This window comes from Poromitra crassiceps (genome assembly GCF_964638095.1).
Source record: "Poromitra crassiceps genome assembly, chromosome: 30".
Classification (NCBI taxonomy): Eukaryota; Metazoa; Chordata; class Actinopteri; order Beryciformes; family Melamphaidae; genus Poromitra; species Poromitra crassiceps.
In genome coordinates this window covers 2,236,511-2,261,510 of record NC_139652.1, presented here as the reverse complement: position 1 = coordinate 2,261,510, position 25,000 = coordinate 2,236,511, and the positions used below count along the sequence as shown (strand labels likewise).

General features: G+C 43.5%; 2 protein-coding genes across 3 annotated transcripts in view; one reads left to right on the top strand and one right to left on the bottom strand.

The window, feature by feature from the left end:
- Nucleotides 1-8,098, top strand: part of LOC310800655 (ceramide kinase-like) — a gene marked incomplete at its 3' end in the record, with an annotated part of 59,068 nt that extends 50,970 nt beyond the window's left edge. The window contains exons 9-13 of the mRNA XM_083663276.1: nt 105-210; nt 1,472-1,554; nt 4,530-4,735; nt 7,097-7,323; nt 8,005-8,098. Of these exons, the coding sequence (XP_083519402.1) occupies nt 105-210; nt 1,472-1,554; nt 4,530-4,735; nt 7,097-7,323; nt 8,005-8,098 (716 nt within the window). The remainder of the gene's footprint in view (nt 1-104; nt 211-1,471; nt 1,555-4,529; nt 4,736-7,096; nt 7,324-8,004) is intronic.
- An 11,872-nt stretch (nt 8,099-19,970) lies between these two features.
- LOC310800330 (apoptosis-associated speck-like protein containing a CARD) lies at nt 19,971-22,697 on the bottom strand. 2 transcript variants are annotated; one of them, XM_083662924.1, is made up of 4 exons: nt 22,348-22,697; nt 21,072-21,116; nt 20,872-20,913; nt 19,971-20,397 (listed from the first exon to the last, which is right to left on the bottom strand). In XM_083662924.1, the coding sequence occupies exons 1-3, from the start codon at nt 22,586-22,588 to the stop codon at nt 20,906-20,908; spliced, it is 294 nt and encodes a 97-aa protein (XP_083519050.1). In that variant the 5' UTR covers nt 22,589-22,697; the 3' UTR covers nt 19,971-20,397; nt 20,872-20,905. The 2 variants fall into 2 exon arrangements, with proteins under 2 accessions (XP_083519050.1, XP_083519049.1); XM_083662923.1 differs by lacking the exon at nt 20,872-20,913.
- Between the last annotated feature and the right edge of the window lie 2,303 nt (nt 22,698-25,000).

Sequence of the window (25,000 nt, the reverse complement as noted above, 5' to 3'; positions counted from 1 at the left end):
TTGCGATATGTGATGATATTGAATATCGGCCCAAGCTTAGCGTTCAGCAGAATGACCTGTACAAATAAAGGTGAAAGAACAGGCTACTCTGCTGCCCCCTGCAGGTCTGAAGACGTTTCTGACCCATCACTACTATGAAGGCACAGTGTCCTACCTGCCGGCCAGCGGGGTCCTGGGGACCCCGAGGGACCGCACCAAGTGCAGAGCTGGGTAAGAGCTGCTCTCAGCCTAGATCAGTGGCTCTCAAACCTTTTTGGCTTCAGTACCCCCTTTCCCCGATTTCTGGATCCAAGTACCCCTTTTACCCAACTACAACATTTTGCTTAGAAAACTGCAAGAGAAAACTATCATGATAACGCACGTTTTGAAGAATTGCATTATTTATTATTTATTTTTTTATACAACAGAATATAACATTACAAAATAAAAATAGAAATGTGGTGAACGAGTTGCACTTAGTGCCTCCTGAGCCGATGTATTTTAACGTTCCATTTATTTTCATGGTTTATTCTTTCATTTTTCCATTTTCACCTTTCTCTCAAGTACCCCCTGTAGTACCTCCACGTACCCCTAGGGGTACACACGTACCACAGTATGGGAACGACTGGCCTCGAGTGTATTGTGTCTGAATACAAGCAATTCTGTGTTGGTACTGTAGCATCAGGCCCAGTGCAGCACAGCACAGAGTGATTCTGTGTTGGTACTGTACCATCAGGCCCAGCACCGCGCAGTGCAGTGCTTGAAAAAACTCGCACCCCCATGAGATTTCTCTAAAACCCAAATCCAGAACTCCATGACTGTCTGTATTATTGTAGGTGGAGATAACAGAGAAACTATGAGCAAAACAGCCATTCTTCTACATTCTCTAATTGTTTTAACTTCTTGTAAATGAAATAATTATAAAGTTTCACAATGATCCCTTTGCTGTGGAACCCCTGGAACCCCCTCAAGGACTCCTGGGAGTTGAGAACCACTGACTTACATGATTGGACGATGTGTCTGTGATGGTGTGTTGTCTTTTACCATTTTAAAGGAGAATTTCTTTAACCTGGACCATATTTTCATTATTTTTTAAATGTATAACTTAGTAATGTGAACGGACATTTTTGAAATTGATGCAGTATTGATCAAGATCGTTTCAGGTGGCAGCCGCTTTTCCCACACGCCCCTACTGCACTAAACAAGCTTGTTTTTTTACCACTGACAGGATCTGATTATTCCAAAGGGTTAGATTCCATACTGCTCACCTGGCGTAATCCAAGTCTCCACAAGCCCTGAGATGCCAAGTTGACTTGAAAATCATTTACAGCCTGACCCTAACCGTTTTAGCTGAAATATAGCCATATCTGCAACTGGACATGGAGAGATATTTCTGCTCACATTACTTAGTTATACATAAAAAAAAAGATGTCCAGGTTGAAAAATCCCTCAATTCTCCTTTAAATAACATATCTCCATCTAAAACGTACAGCTGCTTGATATGCCAGCACAACGGTCAGCTGCATCTGGAAGACAGAGCTGAGAAGTACAAGCCAGACGAGGCAGCAGAGAGCGGTGAGTTCACCCCAGCCTCCCAAAGGCCTTTGTCTGTCCACACTTCCTCCAATCCCAGCTTGTCTCGGTCAACAGATTCATTGTTGAGTTCTCTTTGGACTACATTTCCCATCAAACCTCTGAAGTTCTCAATGCAATCTGTCACTCAGTCAAACACGGCTAAAGATGCTGTAGCCACTCTCTTATGCATACAATTGTTTTTACTGAACATTTTACAAGAACACACACACACACACACACACACACACAAGAGAGAACACAAACAAGAAATCCTTTCAAAATGGAACTTTACATTATGAATAAGGTCACAAATACAACCAATTTTTGTATCATGACTTTTATATATTTTATTATCCAAATTTCATATTATTTCCTTTAAATATGCACACATTACATTAAAGGAGTTTTTGACGCTTGAACGTTTTTTACTTTGTAAAAACTATTAATTGTAATTAACTATTAATGTGACAAATAATGAGACATTTAATTCCCTTTGATAGGAAAACATGTAATACAATAAAAATCTCATGATGTTCCTACAACCGACCAGCACCTGATCATTTTCACTGGCTGTGCGTGGGGAATTCTCTTCACAATGAAAATCATATTCACAGATAGGGCAGGGCTTAAAGTTCGGCACGGGATTGCGGGAATTGCACATATTTTTGGAAATTCCCGCTGATTTTCAAATTATAAAGGGGGAGTAAACCTGCAATGGTTTGCGTGGACCGATCTATGTTTATGCGGAACGTTGCTTAATGCATTAATGCAATGCAACGACTGGCCGGACGTGTTACACGGCGGACCAAATTTCACTTCCGTGGCAAGTTGACAAGCATGCATTAGCACGCTCGCTCTGTCTGCTCAGTCCTCTCTCGACATCAACACTACCTCTGCTGATTTCTCGGTGGATACAGACAGCTGCTTGCCAACATGATGGTCGCTGGATAAAGAGGAAAACTACGTCGTCAGAACGGGGACCCGCTCAGAAAAAACAAACAGTCGAACAAGGCACTTCTAGCAGTAACGTTAACGTAACACAGAGTAACGTCAGTGTCAGTGATGTTTACGTTATTGACGATGAAGAATCTGATATCGATAATGACGTTAATAATAACGTTAATCCTCCCGATGTCGAGATGACGAGTGCCAGTGATGTCAACGTTGTTGTTGATACAGAGAACGAGAACGACGTTAATGAACCCAAGACACGCAGCACCCGTAATGTAAAGAAGAAAAAAGACCAAACCTAAAGACTGACTGGGTCCCTGTGTTTGTCTCAGAGAGTGAGACTGACTGGGTCTCTGTGTTTGTCTCAGAGAGTGAGACTGACTGGGGCTCTGTATTTCCCTCAGAGAGTGAGACTGACTGGGTCCCTGTGTTTGTCTCAGAGAGTGAGACTGACTGGGTCCCTGTGTTTCCCTCAGAGAGTGAGACTGACTGGGTCCCTGTGTTTGTCTCAGAGAGTGAGACTGACTGGGTCCCTGTGTTTGTCTCAGAGAGTGAGACTGACTGGGTCCCTGTGTTTGTCTCAGAGAGTGAGACTGACTGGGTCCCTGTATTTCCCTCAATGAGTGAGACTGACTGGGTCCCTGTGTTTGTCACAGAGAGTGAGACTGACTGGGTCCCTGTGTTTCCCTCAGAGAGTAAGACTGACTGGGTCCCTGTGTTTGTCACAGAGAGTGAGACTGACTGGGTCCCTGTGTTTGTCACAGAGAGTGAGACTGACTGGGTCTCTGTATTTCCACCAGAGAGTGAGACTGACTGGGTCTCTGTATTTCCCTGAATGAGTGAGACTGACTGGGTCTCTGTATTTCCCTGAATGAGTGAGACTGACTGGGTCTCTGTATTTCCCTCAGAGAGTGAGACTGACTGGGTCTCTGTATTTCCCTCAATGAGTGAGACTGACTGGGTCTCTGTATTTCCCTCAGAGAGTGAGACTGACTGGGTCTCTGTATTTCCCTCAGAGAGTGAGACTGAATGGGTCTCTGTATTTCCCCCAATGAGTGAGACTGACTGGGTCTCTGTATTTCCCTCAGAGATTGAGACTGACTGGGTCTCTGTATTTCCCTCAGAGAGTGAGACTGACTGTGTCTCTGTATTTCCCTCAGAGAGTGAGACTGACTGGGTCTCTGTATTTCCCTCAGAGAGTGAGACTGACTGGGTCTCTGTATTTCCCTCAATGAGTGAGACTGACTGGGTCCCTGTGTTTGTCACAGAGAGTGAGACTGACTGGGTCCCTGTGTTTCCCTCAGAGAGTGAGACTGACTGGGTCCCTGTGTTTGTCACAGAGAGTGAGACTGACTGGGTCCCTGTGTTTGTCACAGAGAGTGAGACTGACTGGGTCCCTGTGTTTGTCACAGAGAGTGAGACTGACTGGGTCTCTGTATTTCCACCAGAGAGTGAGACTGACTGGGTCTCTGTATTTCCCTGAATGAGTGAGACTGACTGGGTCTCTGTATTTCCCTCAGAGAGTGAGACTGACTGGGTCTCTGTATTTCCCTCAGAGAGTGAGACTGACTGGGTCTCTGTATTTCTCTCAATGAGTGAGACTGACTGGGTCTCTGTATTTCCCTCAGAGAGTGAGACTGACTGGGTCTCTGTATTTCCCTCAGAGAGTGAGACTGACTGGGTCTCTGTATTTCCCCCAATGAGTGAGACTGACTGGGTCTCTGTATTTCCCTCAGAGAGTGAGACTGACTGGGTCTCTGTATTTCCCTCAGAGAGTGAGACTGACTGGGTCTCTGTATTTCCCTCAGAGAGTGAGACTGACTGGGTCTCTGTATTGCCCTCAGAGAGTGAGACTGACTGGGTCTCTGTATTGCCCTCAGAGAGTGAGACTGACTGGGTCTCTGTATTTCCCTCAGAGAGTGAGACTGACTGTGTCTCTGTATTTCCCTCAGAGAGTGAGACTGACTGGGTCTCTGTATTGCCCTCAGAGAGTGAGACTGACTGGGTCTCTGTGTTTCCCTCAGAGAGTGAGGGTGAGTGGCGGACTCTGCGGGGGAAGTTCCTGGCGATAAACGCAGCCAGTATGAGCTGTGCCTGCCCCCGCAGCCCCAAAGGCCTGTCCCCGGCCGCACACCTGGCCGACGGCACCACCGACCTCATCCTGGTCCGCAAGTGCTCCCGCCTCCACTTCCTCAGACACCTGCTCCGCCACACCAGCAAGGACGACCAGGTACCCCCGCATTCTACTGAGTTCTCTTTTGATCCAAACTCATAGGTGATGAATCATACTTGTAATCAGGCAGCCTTATGTGTCCTGAAAGCACTAAAATGGAGAGAGCAGAAGACACGTTTAACAACATAAAGACATTATGAGTCCAACTCCACTGTCTACTGTTACATGGTGGCGTGTCACCATTAATATACAGCCCTCTGTTAAAGTCATTGACCCTTGTTTGGAGGGACCAGTACTGATACTTAAAATGTTGATACGCTATTTTATTTTTTCTATACTTGTCTTTGCTGAATGAAGGTATGTATCAATAGTAATAATAATAACAACAATAATAATAACAATAAACTATATAGCGCCTTTCATAACATACAATGCAGCTCAAAGTGCTTCACAAAAGAAGTGATTAAAACAATAAGAAATAGTAAGATCATAGAAAAAGAAAAAAAATGATGACATCATAGGGATGATCATTCATTAAGAGCCATAAGAAGATAGAGGGGTGGCACAGTGGTAGAGCTTGCACGCTCGCCTCACAGCAAGAAGGTCCTGGGTTCGATCCCCGCCTGGGACGCTGCACTGGGGGTGTGTCTCCCCATGCCTTCAGTGCCTAGTGCTCAGGTAGGCTATCTCGTGAAAAGGGCCTTTCTGTGTGGAGTTTGCGTGTTCTCCACATGCTCCCCTGGGGTTTCCTCCATATAACCCCACCACTAAACACATGCAGGAAGACATTGTGACATTGTGGGTTGTAGTGTGCATGTGACAAGAAAAGACAAGCATGTCCTCCTGTCCAATAAAGACGAGCATGTCCTTGTCTGGTTGAATGCAACAGGAAATAGTTTTTCGTGAGGAAAGTAGATAACATGCAAATGTTTGAACTGGAATTAGACCTTGCTGATTTGATTTCTTCAGTAAAATGCTGTTAGACGAGAGAAAAACCTCTGTTCTTATTGTATAAATCTATAGCTTTTTGACGTCTTCAAATCGATGCCGATAACCAAAAGAATTAGGATGATAATGACAAAAAAATGTGTTTCATAAATTAGGGAGGGGCAGTGCTCGATTTGTGCATCACTATTATTCATTCAACGGTTCAATACAGTACTTACCTTTGTATTTATTTATTTATTTATTTATTTATTTATTTATTTATTTATTTATTTATTCATTAATTAATGAGATTAATAAATCTCATCTGCTACAGCCATTGGATTTGTATCACTATTATATCAGGAGATTAACAAGAAATTACCAATCACAACGGGAGAGAGGGTTAAAAATAGGGAGACTCCCGTGAAAATGAGGAGTGTTGGCAGGTATAATCTCCAATGTGTGGCCCTTCGCTTACTTGATGTAAGTCAGTATGGCCCTCAGGAAAAAAAAATTGCCGACCCCTGCTTTAGATAATAATAGATATTATTACAGGCCTATAGCCTATGGAATTAACTGTTTAGCATTAGATATTATTACAGGCCTATAGCCTATGGAATTAACTGTTTAGCATTAGATATTATTACAGGCCTATAGCCTATGGAATTAACTGTTTAGCATTAGATATTATTACAGGCCTATAGCCTATGGAATTAACTGTTTAGCATTAGATATTATTACAGGCCTATAGCCTATGGAATTAACTGTTTAGCATTAGCCACACTTTGGTTCCACTTGTGTGTTTCCACTTCCAGACGGACACGGACCCCTATCCATATTTTCACTTTATTTTTTTCTGCGAGTAGGTTACTCAATGTACTCTAGCGCAGTGTTTCCCAAAGACTCCCAATCAACTCTAAATCTAACTAACTTTTTTGTTTTAATAAAACTTCTAATAATGTTTTTATTATTTGGGGTTCTATGGGTAGGGCTAGGGTTATGCACCTTGAGTTGCATGCACTTTCTGTCAGAAAGGTGTCTTTCCATTTGAAAATGTTTAAGCTTTTTTCCCCAATCAAGTCTAAATCTAACTATTATTTTTTTAATAAAACTTCTAATAATGTTTTTATTATTTTTGAAAATGTATTTTATATTTAGAATGTAAATTGTCTATAAAATATAATATAATGTAGGCTAATGTGATTTCACAGAACATCAAATTCATTTTTGGCCCATGGCCCTCCATCCAGATAATTTTTTCTCCCTTTATAGGAGAGATATATATATATATATAGCATTATATATATGCTATATTGGTGCATATGTTTATTGAGTCTGGGATAAAACTTACACTAATGAAGACAAAACAAAACAAAACAAAAAATAAATAAACAATCAATACGAAACTGAGATGAAACTCTGCAAACTAAACTGAATTGAAAATAAAAGAGACATTAAAATAAACCCCTGAGTAACTGGGCTCTCCTGCAGTTTGACCTGAGCTTCGTGGAGGTGCACCGGGTGCGGCGCTTCCGCTTCACGCCGCGGCACTGTCAGAGTGACTCGGACCTGGAGCTCCGGGGCCCGCCGGAGCACGGGCACAGCAAGCGGCTGTTCAGCCAGATCTGCCGTGACCACCCCGCCTGCGGCTGCACGCCCGCCTACAGCAGCTGGAACTGCGACGGCGAGATCCTCACCCACACCGCCATCCAAGTCGGGTAGGTGGAGCCGAAGACGACAGTTTGACACTTTATTCCATCTATTTATGTTTATTCCACAAGTTGTCTGACTTCAGACTTGTTTTTCGGGGGGCAGCGAGACAGAGCGCCCCCTGTGGCCAGAGCAATTCACTCACTCCCATGCGAGGAGAGGCTGCTGCTGAAGAGCCACTAATTAAGCAGCATGCAGGACAAGTGACAAATATAGGCTACAAAATCTATTATTTGTAGGCTACAATATATCAGCTAGGCTATAGATTTTGCAGCCTATATTTCTCACTTTTGGCTGCTGCATGGTGATGCGCTGTGCTGTCTGTCTTATGACATCTGATCCCGGCATCAGGCTTAGACTTAAACTAGCTTTCTACAACTGGCCCCTGTTGTCCCAAATGAATGAATAGATTCATAAGAGCGGGTGCTGTTGTGCTGTATATCAGCCTGGCTGTGATTGGGCCGCAGGCCTCGTGCCATACTGCTTAATTTGCTTTGGATATTTTAACCCATTGATACCTGATGCAGCATTTGCTTGTATATCCCTCATTTGTGTGTGTATCCCTTTAAGACGTTTGCGGTCTTAAAGGGATACACACACAAATGCTGCATCAGGTATCAATGGGTTAACCCAGCTTGGATTTGTCTTTTAAAAAGAGTCTCCTTTTGTTTGTGTGTTTTATTTCCCAGGGTGCATTGCCAGTTAATCAAGCTGTTTGCACGAGGGATTGAGGAGCCGGCGGTGTTTGACGATCTCACCAACCCATGTACAACTATATTATAGCCCCGCCCACCCCGCGCGCGTCACACACTGGAACGTCTCAGCCCCGCCCACCCCGCGCGCGTCACACACTGGAACGTCTCAGCCCCGCCCACCCCGCGCGCGTCACACACTGGAACGTCTCAGCCCCGCCCACCCCGCTCACGTCACACACTGGAACGTCTCAGCCCCGCCCACCCCGCTCGCGTCACACACTGGAACGTCTCAGCCCCGCCCACCCCGCTCGCGTCACACACTGGAACGTCTCAGCCCCGCCCACCCCGCTCGCGTCACACACTGGAACGTCTCAGCCCCGCGCACCCCGCTCGCGTCACACACTGGAACGTCTCAGCCCCGCCCACCCCGCCGCCTCACACACTGGAACGTCTCAGCCCCGCCCACCCCGCTCGCGTCACACACTGGAACGTCTCAGCCCCGCCCACCCCGCGCACGTCACACACTGGAACGTCGGTCTCACTGCATTTGCACCAGGATGTTGGGCTGCACGTGACTGTGTGTCGGCTCAGGTTGATGATGTCACGATGTCAGAACACTACCCGTCATCCTTCCCCCTTACTGACGCAACCTTTCTGTTCTGTGCCGAAGACTTGGCTTTTGTGTCGAATGCTGCAGCTGATGTGTTGGTTTGGTTGGTGAGGTTGAACGGCTGCCTGGTGTCTGGTATCCCACTTCTTTTCAATACTTTATGAACTAAAACAAGCACAGAAAGAGTGAATCCACAGATGTGGAACGTTCTGTAATACGCTGGCTGCTGTCCGCCCGCAGGCCCGCTCAAACCAAACCTGCCTCTTTATGAAGAATAGTGTGAATGCTGGCTTGGCTCATCATCATTTTTGAGTGTTTGTTTTTAATCTGCTTGGCTACCAGGTGGGTGGAGTTAGGACAATACAGTGAGGAACTGGAAGTTGAGGCTATTTTTTTCATTATTATTTTTTTTACCGGCAGCTTATACAGTAACATGACACAATGTGATTTGCCCTGATGCAACTCCACCCATGTGGTACGCCAACTAGGGTAAAACAAACACCAAATTGGCTGAAAGCAGCAACACTCTTCCAGCTTCCTCATTGCTTTTTTGTCATAAAGAAAGTAAATGCTGTTACAGTAGAGGTGTGTAGCTTGTTCGTACATACTGCCATTTTAGCAGTAAACGTGAAAATCCTATCTCACTCGTTATAGTTAACAACCGCTTCTGTGGATGGTCAAAGTTGAATGTAACAACGGGGCCACAGTTGTTTGTCAGTGTTCCCCAAAAAGTTGCCCTGTGTATCTCTGCCTGTAGACAAGAATAAGAGTATTTTATTTATTAAATATAGTCGATGAGTAGAGTAGGTTTTAATAGATGTCATTAAAGGAATGTTGCTAGTTTCTTTGCACTTTTGTTTGGAGAAATGTCGATTTGTATTTGTATTGCATGCATGTGAAATGATCTGATACATGTTTTAATGGACAAAAGCAGACCTCTAAAGGGATACCAGACACCTGCCAGTCATTCATTCCATGGTCATGTGACCACCACGGCGGGGTCAAAGGTCACGTGACTTTTCAGTTCAGTAACTGCAGCTCATTGGTCTATGGAGAAGTTATTTCACTTTGTTTCCTATGATAGGCCTTTTTCACAGTTTACCCCCCTCCCACTTCCAATCATGGAAGTTGGAAACCCTCATTAATGTTTTGCTTGCACCTGTCTTTTCCACACAAAATGGTCATTGTAAAAAAAAAAAGGTCAAAAGATGCTTCCCGGGGTGTCCAGGTAGTGTAGCGGTAGATTCCCTGCCTACCAACATGAGGGTCGCAGGTTCGAACCCCCGTGTTACCTCCGGCTTGGTCGGGCGTCCATACAGGCATAATTGGCCGTCTCTGCGGTAGGGAAGCCGGATTAAGGGTATGAGTCCTGGTCGCTGCAGTAGCGCCTCCTCTGGTCAGTCGGGGCGCCTGTTTGTGGGGGAGGGGAACTGAGGGGAATATCGCGATCCTCCCAGATCGGCAGAGCGGGCGGAGCAACGATCGGCACAGCAGGCGGAATTGGACAAGTACAAAAAAAACCTGCTTCCCGTATTGAAAGCTGATCTGATGCCGTCAGGCGTCCCAGAGGAGATTCACAGTGAGAGAGCAGGTCAGAAAATGGGACGTTTGGTAAACAACAGCAGAGAACAACAATGTCCCCTAGCTGTCAAACAGCAGCAGAGAACAATGTCCCCTCTCCAATAGCCTGAAAAGAGGACATCAAAGACGTGTGGCACCATTGTAAACAATGGGTGACATGTTTGACAGCTAAACTGACTGCGGGGTGCAGACAGGTGGGAACAGTGGCACAGGTCATCAACAAGATGTATGGTGGTATTTTATTTGGACAGGCCAATGTTGGTACTACACCTCCTATCGAGTGACTAGAATGTGTCACTAAAACGTCTGCTGAGTGTGCGATGTCTCTCTTGTAGGGATGCACGCTATTCGATTTTTTTTTTGCAGATAACCGATATTTTCCAACTCGATATTTTCCAACTCTTTTGGCCGATTGCCGATATCAATATATGTGCACATTTTGTCCACCTAATTTCAGAGAACATCAAGTCTCTCCTGTAGTGGAATAACAGATTATTAAGGACTGAGGCTGTGGTGAACGAAGCTGTTACCACGTGGTGTGTTTCCCCCGGCCCGGTGTGCTCAGCTGGCCTCACACACTGGAGGGAGAGTAGCAGCTACAACAAATACCTGACATCTGGATCTGATACTGCATGTGGCTCTGTGCTAATGTCCTGTACCTGTCAGTCTGTCTGTCTGTCTGCCTGTCTGTCTGCCTGTCTGTCTGTCTGTCTGCCTGTCTGTCTGCCTGCCTGTCTGTCTGTCTGTCTGTCTGCCTGTCTGTCTGTCTGTCTGCCTGTCTGCCTGTCTGTCTGCCTGTCTGTCTGTCTGTCTGCCTGTCTGTCTGTCTGTCTGTCTGCCTGCCTGTCTGTCTGCCTGTCTGTCTGTCTGTCTGTCTGTCTGCCTGTCTGTCTGTCTGTCTAACACGTAAACTATAGCAGGTATAGGTAGCATCACACGCAACCGCGTCACCAGAAGAAAAATGTTGGCATTTTACAGGTCTGCAAACCGCAGCATAGTACAATCTCAATGTACATTTGAAACAGCATAGTACAATCTCAATGTGCATTTGAAACAGCATAGTACAATTTCAATGTACATTTGAAACAGCATAGTACAATCTCAATGTACATTTGAAACAAGGCAGTTAAAAGTATACTATGCAACTTTGTTTAGGGCCCTTCATGAATACACTTTAAACATGTAATGAAAAAAGTTTGTTTATGTTTGAAGGACCCTGAAAAGTTTGCATAGTAAACCTTTAATTTGAAAACCACACCACCTTTCCAACATTAAACGTAAATTTAACAACTTTGGTTATGTTTAGGCAATTCACATATCTATGAATGTGATATGCAACATATTCTGCTTCAGAAATGTTGATATTCTATGTATCCGTGGATTGCAGAAATGTGCAATCCCGACATTTGATTCTGGTGAGCAGACTGTTACACAATAAGAGCCTATATATATATATATATATATATATATATATATATATATATAAGCTCTTATATATCAGAGTATGGGTGTATGAATATAACTGTTTCTGCTGTTTGTTTGTTTTTTATCTATGAAGAGCGGAGGAGCAGGCCTGACAAAGAGAGGCACCATGTGTGTGCAGGTCCACTGAGCATGGATCTTTTAAGGCCGCTGCCGCTATTTATTTAGTAGAGAATTACATTCTGTTGAATTAGATTCAGCCAGTGCTAATTCATGAAATGTATTTGTGTTTTAATACTTCCTAGTTGAAGAATGTGCGCTAAGTAAATCCACAATTAGCCCAGAATGATACCTATAGAGAGCCAAAGTGAACGTCGATTCCTGCCTTTCTCTGGACACCAGCATCTGAAGGAAATATCAATATGGTGGTGAACCGAGACAGACGATGCTTTTTTGATCCCGTTTGAATTGTGCCACGTTACATTTTGTCAATTTAAAAGATAACTATAGGCATGTCAAGAAAGTCGCAGTTTGTCCTGAAACTGAAACGTAAGGTTTAGTTTTGTCAATCGACTACATCTGGTGTCGCACATTATACGTCACATCATCAACAACAATGGACTGACGGGAGAGACGTCACTTACGCGACTGGTTGTTGTGCGTCGTCTTTCTGATTTATAACTTATAGTGCCACAGTTTTACCACAAACTGCGACTTTCTCCACTTGCAGAGTTATCTTTTACATTGACAAACCTGACGTCTCCCGTGGCACAAATCATTCAATTGCTGGTGCCCAGAGAAAGGCGGGAAGTGACGTTCACTTTGGCTCTCTATTATAATTGAATAGCTAGAATTACTAATACTTCCCAGCATCATGATATCATATTTGTAGTTTTGTGTTAGATCTAGATGTACCTGCAGAGTGAAGGCTCCTCTTGATGCGAATCCACTCCTGCTCACAGTGAATATTGTGATTATGATTATTTTCAACACCATAGTAATCTACCATAACCTGCGCTCACATCCTCAATTACAGATCATGAAAACTACACATTTTATCCAATAAATTGGTCAATTTCGTGTTCTTTATTTACACTGTAATTTATCTTGACCTGCAGCTGTAGCTGTACAATGTTTTAAATCAAGTGACAACAACAATTCAACAGACAATCAACGATTAGAAAATATTCAAATGGACCTCATGAGCAAATCACGGCTTCATTAGGCAAAACCGTTGATTTGTGCCATTTAAAATAAGCATAGATGTTTTCACTGCAGCTGATACATTTAAATCGACAATATCTAGCGGTCTGACAACCATCTTGTCACAGTCTATAGTAAGAAGACAACCATCTTGTCACAGTCTCTATAGTAAGAAGACAACCATCTTGTCACAGTCTCTATAGTAAGAAGACAACCCAGTCTCCAAAATATTGTGACATAGGCCTAACATTGGTCCACAGCCCAAAGAGGTTGTAGTTACACAAAAACTGCTTTAAAATTGGTAGAAGGTAACGTTTCGCTGCTAAAGCGGTTGTTTAACGCAACGAGTTTGATATTGAAGTAGGTTGCTGCCAAGTATAAGGAAGATGGAGTGGGATTGGCCTGAGAGAGACCTGTTTCAACTCCTGACGTGTGCCGTTTTTAACCGTATCTTAAACCTTATACTTTAACCAAGTTGTTTTAGTTGCATAACCTTAACCAAGTTGTTTTAGTTGCTTAAACATAACCGACATTTTATTTTTGTGTGACATTTTCAAATTCAAACGTGTTTTGAAATGGATGTTAAGATTCTACAATTTTAGACGTTGAGATTCAACAATTTTAGAGTTATCGTGAAACTATAACGTTTTGTGCTGTGCATGGCTCAGGCAGTAGAGCGGGTCATCCACTAATCATAAGGTTGGTGGTTCAATCCCGGGCTCCTCCAGGCCGCATGTCAAAGTGTCCTTGGGCAAGATGCTGAACCCCAAATAGCCCACGATGTCTGTGCCAGCACCCTGTGTGAATGTAGGCATGTGTGGTGAGTGCTTTATGGTCAGACTAGAAAAGCACTTTATAAATGTAGTGCATTTACCAACATTGCTATTTCACAATTATCTTTGGAGATTGTGTTGAATAAAATCCAGTTCGGCTCATTGTGTTCAGAAAAGTGCAACTGAGGGGTTTCATTTAAAAATGGTGCCGACTTCAGCTAATGCAGAATGTCAGCAGTAACTGTCCTTTACGAAATGCCACCAGTCTTCCTGTAAGAGGTGTCAACATGGTCACGTCACGCTGCATGTGTCTCTGAACCAGCTTCTCTGAGACTGATGTGAATCAACAGTCTCAACCTTCTCTGACTGAGACTGATGTGAATCAACAGTCTCAACCTTCTCTGACTGAGACTGATGTGAATCAACAGTTTCAACCTTGTAGCAAAACATCTCAAGTAACGCTTTACAGTCAACATTTTCATCCAAAGCTTAGAAACCCAGAGCCTCCAGTCTGTTCAATTTCTGTGATTTTGTCACTCGAGGACTCGCTACCTACTATCATTTAAAAATAGTTTGTTGTCATTTTGTAAGACTCCGTGACACTTTTTTTCAGATGGTATCTTGTGATAAAAATGAAACTTTTGAAGGAAAAATCCACCCTATGATTTACTGTTTTGGTGAACCCACTTTCCTTCAACCTGCTTCGTCTGCTTCTATGCTATGGGTGCCATGTCACTATGAGTGCCATGTCACTATGGGTGCCATGTCACTATGAGTGGCATGTCACTATGGGTGCCGTGTCACTAGTCCCAACATCTCGTTATTCTGACAATGGAAGGCTTGTTGTTTTCCGACGGCTCGTTAGTCTGAAAATATGCATGTAGTTCTGCATGATTAGCCAATGAAATGAAATGAAAATCAGATCATTATTATGTAAGTAACAAATTAGGTTAACTAATATTCCAAATAATAATTAGAATGAAATTAATTTCCGGGGCAAATTTCTTTCTTTTGCTTTTCTATTTATATTTTCAGACCAACGAGCCGTCGGGACAACAAGCTTTTCATTGTCGGAATAACCAGCCGTCTGTCCATTCTTGCTCCATTTTTCAAACTATTGAGGTGTTGGACTAGGGGGCAGACTGGGCAGTCCCCGGCGTATGGGCTGATACATTTAGCTGGCTTGCTAACTGCTTCTTTGCATTGCATTCTGCTCTCTCTCTCTCTCCTGCTCATGTTGCTGTAGAAACTGCTCTCTCTCTCTCTTTCTCTCTCCTTGTAATTGTTGAACATCTCTTGGAGCAAAATGGCGGCTCTAGGAAGAAGCCCTTGCTCTTTGATTCTGAGGAAGTGACACCAAAACCTGAGGTTTACCAAAGATGTTTGACATCCTGAAACATTTTCTCATATCAAACTCCACTGCTGTGAATATCTGGACAATTGGCCAGTTGTTCACAAAGAAGAAATAACCAACCAGCAATACAATCACCAATTAGCTGATTTTTAAACGGTGTTCGTTTTAGAGTGGATTTTTCCTTGACGTTTTCTATCTGACCAGCAGGCTGCTTCCTGTCTGTCAATCAGGCTGCTTCCTGTCTGTCAATCAGGCTGCTTGCTGTCTGTCAATCATGTCTGAGCTGTCTGCCAATGCAATCGTTGGTCTTTGTGGGATACAGTTCTGACACCATTATCAGATCCGATGCCAAGAGAATCCTCTGGAGGGCTCATGGCTGCCCGTTCCTGTCGTTCATCAGCAAACTGGTCTGCGATCGAACTTGCATCCCTTCTGGTTTGTTTCTGTAATGTTTGTCTGTGTACTTAATATCCACAAATAAATTCTAAATTGGTTTAAACAGGAATCAACTTGTTCTTTTTGTTTTCTATGGATTTTCTTTCATTGAAAAGATGGAGGGTCTTTCACATTATGAAAAAAAACACCGGGCCGCACTTCGTTCTGGATTGGGATTGATTCGCTGTGAGCCCGTCACTTCCTGGTTCTCTGGAAAAATCCTTTACAGAATACATCATTTTGTCAAGTAGAAAATTAAGCTGTCTACTATTATCCTATATAAAAAGTACCACACTTTGGTTTTATTCCGTGCTATTTTAAATAACTTTCATGTGCTGAGCATCTACTGTAAGAGGTGGAAAGCTGATTGATGCCTGGGGGAACATTGGATGTGAACAGGATGCAGTAAAGAAAAACAATGTAAACAGGATGCAGCTAAGAAAAACAATGTAAACAGGATGCAGCAAAGAAAAACGGGAAATAATAATGTCGACGTAAGTTTGGTACGGTTTTGAAAGGTTTTTGGGTAATCTGGCATAAATCAAAATCACAACTCAAAAATAAATCTGTTTTTATATTCAACGGTGCAGATGGAAGCAGGACAGTCTATTTTTTTCTTTCAATGTTTTTTAATCTGTAATTTCTGTTTACATACATTGGTGAGAATAAAAACAGACATCCAAGTCAAATGCAGCCAAGTCTAATAAAGCAAAGGGTCAAACAGCAATTTGTAGAAATTGAAATAAAGAGTACAAACATGAATATTTCCCTGATCATATAAAATTGTTCTGTGAATGTATACAAAATATTGAGCTCAAGTTGTCTATTAGTAAGGAAAAAAATACCGTTACTTATTTCCCTTGAGATGATCCATAAGAGGATTCTGCTCTTAGCAGATAGCATAGAAGATATCTAAGGTACAGATGGAAGCAGGATAATCAGACCCCCCCCCCATTAATTTTTTCATTTGTAATGCACATTTGCATAAATTCACAAGCTCTAAAACACATATATTTCATTAGTGTCATTCCCTGATGAAACTAGAAGGACGGCACCGCCGATATATGCCTCCGCCAACAAGTGAGCAGTTGACATCCATGTCTGCCCAGACGTTGACGTTTGAGCCAGTAGCGGAGCGTACGCCGGGGCAGAGGGTGCGGCCGCCACGGGCCCACTCGTCAGGGGGGCCCATCAAAAAAAAAAAAAAAAAAAAAAAAAATTTTTTTTTTTTTTTTTTTTTTTTTTTTGCAGGCCAGGCCACCTGGCTGGCAACCTGTGTTTTTATTTTTCTTCTTCAGAACAAGCTTGTCTGTAAAGTGGCTTCACTGTAGTCTTTCTTGGACATAATATTACTTGGCTCAGTGAGTGACAAATTGTGTTTTCGGATATAGGGGCTATCAGCTATTTTACAGTTGTGACTTAAAATGACTTTATTTAATAAAGTCAGTGGTGTGAGTCTGAGAGGAATTCAATCAATAGACAATAACATTGGTGTGTTTAAAATGAGATATTCCACTAAATATGGCTAAAACCGATTCAAACATGCAAAAAAGGCACATTTTTCTTCGCGGCCTGGCAGGCCCGGTTCTACGGGGGTGCAAAAGCATGCATTGCACCCTTATTTGTCTGCATGCTCAGTTGAAAAGTAAAAAAATGTATAAATGCTACAGCTGCACACTTACTGTTTAAACTTGAATTATAGTTGTTGTTTTTCTTTGTTCTTTGATGTGATTTTATGGCTTTTTGGCACCTATATGTAACCTTTTAAGGTTGAGATAATTGTATTATCATTATATGGTCCAAATATTTCAGTAAAGCACTTGAAACACTTGAAATATTCTTGCTTGGGTGGTATCATTCTACTTGAAATGATGGTCAAATGCATTATTTTTAGTAAAATAACATGTCAAATTTTTCGGCCGGCCGGCCTTTGGCCGGCCACCCGAGTGGGCCCGGCCTTTGGCCGGGCATCTGCACCCCTTCCTATCTAGGATGCACCCCTAGTCATCTTGTTCTGGAACCGGCCCTGCGGCCTGGCCTGGCCTTCAAAAAAAAAAAAAAAAAAAAAAAAAATTTTTTTTTTTTTTTTTTTGATGGGGCCCCCCTAAGAGCTTCGCCCCCTCTGGGCTGATAGGGTCGCTCCGCCCCTGGTTTGAGCCAAATGTGAAGAAATTCGTCAAGGTGTTACTGAGATACGGTGTTACTGAGCTTGAAAATGGCATTCGTGGGGTCAGAGTGACCTTGACCTTTGACCACCAAAATGTAATCAGTTCATCTTTGAGTCCAAGTGGACATTTGAGGCAAATTAGATGAAATGCCATCAAGTCGTTCCTGCGATATCACGTTAACGAGCATGAAACGAGCGGTCGTGATGTCAGTGACCTTTGAACTTTGACCACCAAAATGTAATCAGTTCATCCTTGAGTCCAAGTGGACGTTTGAGGCAAATTGGAAGAAATTCCGTCAAGGCGTTCCTGAGATATCGCGTTAACGAGCTTGAAAATGGCGTTCATGAGGTCACAGTGACCTTAACCTTTGTCCTTTGACCACCAAAATGTAATCGGTTCATCATTGAGTCCAGGTCGACGTTTGAGCCAAATTGGAAGAAATTCCGTTAATACTGTGGGCTGTTTTACCCCACTTTACCCACTATTAGTATGTTTGACTTTTGTGCTGGTTTTCACACTGGGCTCTCCTTTTTGCAGCCAGGCCTATTGGTCATGATGGTAATAAAAATAGAGTCCGCAGACTGGCAGCTGCTCCCAAATACACAAAAAAGTGACGTTTCGGGCAAAGCCCTTCCTCAGACATGCTCCTTCCTATTGGTCATGATGATCTTTGGTGTTGCCCAGGTTCCTCATATCTTACGCCCTCATGTGGTGAATGAGCTACTAGATACACCATGTCATCATCACCATCTTTACATTTTTAATTTTTCTAGGGGCACCTTGTCGTCTTTAGTAGGTCTGGGGTAAAATTTGATTAACCTGTTTTTTAATCCTTCATATGAATATTTTCCAAATAAACCACCCGTTATATTTTCTTTTTGCCCCATTTATTTCCTACACTGATCTACTCTACTATTTTGAATGATCTATTGTTCTTGGTAATGCATTTGTTTAATCTTGTCTGTGGTCAGCCCAAGGTTATTATAGTTAACGAAAACTAACGAAAAAATGAAAACTAGAATTGAAAAAACATTAAATAAACTGAAATAAAAACAAAAACTAAGCTTTACAAAAAAACGATAACTAACTCAAACGATATTGTGTGTTTACAAAACTAACTAAAATAAAATAAAATTTAAGAGAAAATGTCCTTCGTTTTAGTCTTTGTCAGTTTACAGTATATTTCATACATAAATAAGCCTAGTATTTTGAGTGGAGATGAAATCTATTTTCCTAGATCTATCTTCCTTCTTCTCCCTCTGTGCCACGCCCCTCATCTCCGTCACCTGTTAACCTGACATGCTTGGCAGCGTGGTGGTGAAAGTCAGGAGAAAGTGGCAGAGAGTTTTCTGGGATTAACGTTACTTTGAATATGACTGTGTGACTGGTAAGAGCAATTGTTTTGTAGTGGAACGTGATCAAATGTGGGCCATTGCTCAAGGGTAAATGCTATAAAAGTCTGTTTGAAAAACATGCACAAGAAGTTACCATGGCAAAGTTAAGGGAGAACCATAGACTTGGGAGAATGGCCAGCCTCCCTTCCCCAAAACAGAAGCTGACCCCCGACCAGGCTGGTTAGTCAATCTACAGGAACACCTGAATCATATCCTGTTTGTCTCTAAAGCCTTTTGTAGCCTTGATATCCCTGTAAAAATATAATGACATTTAAATAATATAACAGACTAATACTTAAACTGTACGTGTGACCTCCACAGATGTCACAGCCTTAAGGTAAGGTAAGGTAAGTAAGGTAAGGTAAGTCAATCTTTTGTTGGTTCATCCAAATGAATCAAACCTCGAGTTTATTCCCCCCTCCCCCCATGTTTTCATCATGGTTTTTCATGATTGACTATTACAGATTGAGCATCTTGTGTAGCCTGTTTGACTAGTTGTCATTTGTGGATGGCTGTTAATCTTTTATGACCCCTTTGAATCTCACCCCTGACAAACACCCCACATTACAACAAAAAGAGGAAAGGGGCAAAAGACTAAAACTAACACTGAAACTAATAAAAACTCAACTAAAACTATAAGCATTTTCAAAAACTAAACGATCAAACCCACCTTAAAAACTAATGAAAATTAAACTGAAATTGAAAACAGTCAAAACTAATAAAAATAAAAAGCGAATGAAAAAACCCAAAACTATTATTACCTTGGCTCAGCCTTCTGCAGTGAAGCCTTTAGCACTCTGTAATTATATATAGACTCATATGTATGTTTGTAATATTGGTCTGTATGATCCTTGATTGGCATCAGTGTTTTCACCTGCCCCTTTTTTCCCCACCACCAATTGGATTGAGTTGTATGATGTATACAGTATGTATGAGTCCTCCCCCTACTTCCTACTTCCTGCTTCATTCTGATGAAGATCTTTTGATCGAAACGTTAATAAACTGACCCGGAGCCAGAAACATCAGTGTGCTTAGTTTATTTCTGTAGTTTATACAGACATTAATATTTGCCGGATGATATAAAATTGGTCCATGGATGTATAAAAAAATCTCAGACTCAAGTAGACCCTCCTCTATATGTCTGGTCTAAAAAATAAATGTAACCATAACAATTAGCCTACATTCTTCTCATTGAGATCAGCCACAAGAAACTTTGCCTCTTTCTCAAGGATATGATAGAAGATATCTTTGCCTCGATTTCCACATTCTCGCAGTGAGTCATATAGTTCCCTCATCTTATCCTGATTGACAGTTATAGCTCTGATTCTGTCGTAACATTCTTGGGTGATAACTTCCTTGGCCAGGAGGGCATCCAATATTGCTGTGACGTTGCCCACTCTCTGGATCAGCTCTGAGCGGTATCTGTCCACAAAGTGCACCTCTCGCCCTGAGGAGAAAGGGAGTGAAAAATGATTTGAGTTAAGATCAAGCTGTAATCCGCTTGCATCTATTCTATTTTGAAGTATTAAATATGATGGTTTCTGTTGTAAAGTGACGGTTTAGAAATGGGATACTTCACCAATGATGCAACCAACGGTCAGATTGTATGAAGCCACAGTACCCAGTTCTGATATATTTCAATGTGTATTACAAGGTGTGTACAAGATGTGTGTGTGGGATACAATCTAGTGTACAAAGTGTGTGTGTGTGTGTGTGTGTGTGTGTGTGTGTGTGTGTGTGTGTGTGTGCGTGTGCGTGCGTGCATTATTGTGGTTGCCATCTGGGCACTCATGTAACTGACTGGCTCCCAGCATTTGACTGCACTATTACTGTTTATGTCCTTTGCATACTTGTATTTATGTGGACATAAATAAATATTTCAAATGTGTTGGTTTTATGCAAGACATTAAATGAAAATCACCTGATAAATGTATATACAGTAGTAGGCAGGCTAATCAGTTCCCTATCAGAGAACAGGGACACACAGACCAATATTTAGGCTTGGTTTTATGATGTATAGGTTCAGCCCAGTTAAACACACCATTTCCAGGCAGGAGAGGCTGATTATAAATAACTTGAAATTCAAAAACACAGTTTATCTGCAGTGTTTAGGAAACTCACCAGGCTCAGGACCAGATGTAGTAGATGATCCACCTGTCGCTTTGGCTGCAGAAATACAGAGGAATGTTGGATAAATACTTTGACGATGAACTTCCTACTTCCATCTTCATGAGGACCATCAATGTCATTCTCTATTCCCAAACCCTATAACCTGAACCCTCAGAACTCCATGCCTACAACTTTAAACTAATCCTAAACCTTAACACTAAAAACCTACAGGAACAGAGAGAGAGAGTGAGGGAGGGAGAGAGAGAGAGAGAGTGAGGGAGGGAGGGGGGAGAGGGAGGGAGAGAGAGAGCGGAAGAGGGAAGGAGGGAGAGAGAGGGGGTGAGAGAGAGGGGGGAGAGGGAGGGAGAGAGAGGGGGGGAGGGAGGGAGAGTGAGGGAGGGAGGGGGGAGAGGGAGGGAGAGAGAGAGCGGAAGAGGGAAGGAGGGAGAGAGAGGGGGTGAGAGTGAGTGAGGGAGGGAGAGAGGGGGGAGAGGGAGAGAGGGGGGGAGGGAGGGAGAGAGAGAGAGGGAGGGAGGGGGGAGAGGGAGGGAGAGAGAGAGCGGAAGAGGGAAGGAGGGAGAGAGAGGGGGTGAGAGTGAGTGAGGGAGGGAGAGAGAGGGGGGAGAGGGAGGGAGAGAGAGGGGGGGGAGGGAGGGAGGGAGGGGGGAGAGGGAGGGAGAGAGAGAGCGGAAGAGGGAAGGAGGGAGAGAGAGGGGGTGAGAGTGAGTGAGGGAGGGAGAGAGGGGGGAGAGGGAGGGAGAGAGAGGGGGGGAGGGAGGGAGAGAGAGGGAGGGAGAGAGAGAGCGGAAGAGGGAAGGAGGGAGAGAGAGGGGGTGAGAGTGAGTGAGGGAGAGAGAGGGGGAGAGGGACAGAGAATGAGCGGTGGAGAGAGAGAGAGAGAGACGTACCTGTTGTCTTAGCTATTTGTCATAATAGCTACTGAGAACAACTGTGTAAACTTTGGTTTTAGAAACTAAACCCACTGCACGAAAATCTCAGAAGATCTCAGAAATGGATGTGAATGCAGGAAGAGTTTATTTGCCATGAGCTCAAAAATGAGTAAAAAAAAAGAGAGAAACGGAATAATCTTTCCTTCTGCAGCACTGTTTCTAACTTGAATTTAACTTGACCTGAAATCCATTCTCTTTTCAGTTGATTGCAAATAGGCATGATTCAGATTTGTTTATTATTTATTCAAAAGGATCCAGCTAGTCTTCCTGGGCAACATGACAGACAAACAATGACATATTATTATATTTGCTTCCATGCATCTGCTGGTTAAACTCACCAAGTTTTTCGGCCTCATTGTTGCAGCCAATCTGTTTGAGTATTTTCAGGGTCTCGTCACGGGCTTTGGCCTCGGTGAAGAATCGGACGACAACTTCCGTGATTTCGATGGCACCTTTTCCCTCCACTTCATTGCGTTTCACTCCGTCGTATCTCTGCAGCTTTGCACGGAACTTTTGCATCTTGGCGTCTGCCAGGTCCTCCAGTATTTCTTCTATAGCATCTGTGATATCCATATCCATCTCTCTTCAATCTCTCAGCAGTACGGGAGAGGGAGCAGTCTAGTGACTAGTAGTAACACGTTGTAACAACCAGCCAGCCTCAGCCTGTTTCCCTCCTGCTCTGCCTTTGTCTTTGTAGACCTAGTTTTTATATAATATGGTTTGAACCGGTTTGAACCGGTTTGAATGGACACATTTTACTTTCACTTTCACTCAGCAGTTTAAAAGAAGTGTTGTTGTGGCATTTGAGCAGGAAGCAGAGGCGTCGGAAGCGGGGGGGGGGGGCAAGGGGACACTCCCCCCCCCCCCCCCTAAATATGAGAGAGAGTGGGGGGGGGGGGGGGGGGAGAGGAGAATCCGCAGCCAACGAGCGAGCAACCCAATCCCCTCCGCCCCGACTCGCTGCTCGGCTTTCTTCGGCAGCCTACTACTAAAGCTTCTGGCATACTCTTTGCGCCCAGCCAAGCGCATAGGGCGCGCGGCGATTATGACGTCATCGCACGGGGCGTGTCGGGGGGCGAGGCCTGAGCGCAGCGCGGCGCGTCCATGGAGATTTTTCTATCAGCACGTCGGGTTTTGCTGCCTGTGCCTGTGAGATCTCCGTGGTAGGCTATCAGCGGATATCTGCTGTGATTGAGTCCTCACCGTCGTAAAGTCGCCTTCAAAGCATGATGTTCGATTATAACGAACTAGTTGTGTGGCTTAGCCTTCCCAAATGTTGAGGGTCGTTTTTTAGAATTTAATACATAGAATTGGGAACGTTACATTCAATTTCATTCAGACTGCCTGGAGGAGCGAGCTGAGCACTGAGTATGTTCTGTTTTGGCCTGCGCAGAGTGCGTGCGCCCTCCTCGGAGCCCCGCCTCCAGCGCGTGCGCGAAGAGTATGCCAGAAGCTTAACACTTCCTCTTGGGATCAAGTTACAGAGAGCCCACTTTACACTGTTTACACAGCCTGTGATGCTTGTTAAAGCCCTGATCGTTGTGGGATTATTACACCTGAGAGACAGACAGACCCGGAGAGAACTCTGTGGAGCTGTCTCTTCCTCCCTGCTCTCTCAACGACAGCTCCACGGCAATAGTAGAGAGAGCAGCAGAGGCGAGCCGGTTAGCAGCAGAGCCAGAGACAGTAAACTGTACATTACACAGGCTTAGATAAGGGTCTTACCTACATGTGTATGAGGGGGGTTGTGTTCACAACATGTACAACTAACGTTACTTGCTTGTCTGTGTAACGAGAGATATGATGAACTCAGCCAGGATAGGACGGAGGGAGCGCTTGTAATATACACCAGCGCAGCAATGTGCAGGGTAGATCAATAGACTTCTATAGAACTCCCACAATGTGCAGGGTAGATCAATAGACTTCTATAGAACTCCCACAACGTGCAGGGTAGATCAATAGACTTCTATAGAACTCCCACAACGTGCAGGGTAGTCCAATAGGCTTCTATAGAACTCCCACAATGTGCAGGGTAGATCAATAGACTTCTATAGAACTCCCACAACGTGCAGGGTAGATCAATAGACTTCTATAGAACTCCCACAACGTGCAGGGTAGACCAATAGACTTCTATAGAACTCCCACAATGTGCAGGGTAGACCAATAGACTTCTATAGAACTCCCACAACGTGCAGGGTAGACCAATAGACTTCTATAGAACTCCCACAATGTGCAGGGTAGATCAATAGACTTCTATAGAACTCCCACAACGTGCAGGGTAGATCAATAGACTTCTATAGAACTCCCACAACGTGCAGGGTAGATCAATAGACTTCTATAGAACTCCCACAACGTGCAGGGTAGATCAATAGACTTCTATAGAACTCCCACAATGTGCAGGGTAGATCAATAGACTTCTATAGAACTCCCACAACGTGCAGGGTAGTCCAATAGGCTTCTGTAGAACTCCCACAATGTGCAGGGTAGATCAATAGACTTCTATAGAACTCCCACAATTTGCAGGGTAGATCAATATACTTCTATAGAACTCCCACAATGTGCAGGGTAGATCAATAGACTTATATAGAACTCCCACAATGTGCAGGGTAGATCAATAGACTTATATAGAACTCCCACAATGTGCAGGGTAGATCAGTATACTTCTATAGAACTCCCACAATGTGCAGGGTAGATCAATAGACTTCTATAGAACTCCCACAACGTGCAGGGTAGATCAATAGACTTCTATAGAACTCCCACAACGTGCAGGGTAGTCCAATAGGCTTCTATAGAACTCCCACAATGTGCAGGGTAGATCAATAGACTTCTATAGAACTCCCACAACGTGCAGGGTAGATCTATAGACTTCTATAGAACTCCCACAACGTGCAGGGTAGATCAATAGACTTCTATAGAACTCCCACAACGTGCAGGGTAGACCAATAGACTTCTATAGAACTCCCACAATGTGCAGGGTAGACCAATAGACTT

What these genes read in the sequence shown, in the direction of transcription:
- LOC310800330 (XM_083662923.1), bottom strand. Translation starts at nt 22,588, where the DNA reads ATGGATATGGATATCACAGATGCTATAGAAGAAATACTGGAGGACCTG. An exon ending in CAATGAGGCCGAAAAACTTG is followed by an intron (nt 21,117 to 22,347) that starts GTGAGTTTAACC and finishes GTATTTCTGCAG; the next exon opens with CCAAAGCGACAGGTGGATCA. An exon ending in TACATCTGGTCCTGAGCCTG is followed by an intron (nt 20,398 to 21,071) that starts GTGAGTTTCCTA and finishes CTTTCTCCTCAG; the next exon opens with GGCGAGAGGTGCACTTTGTG.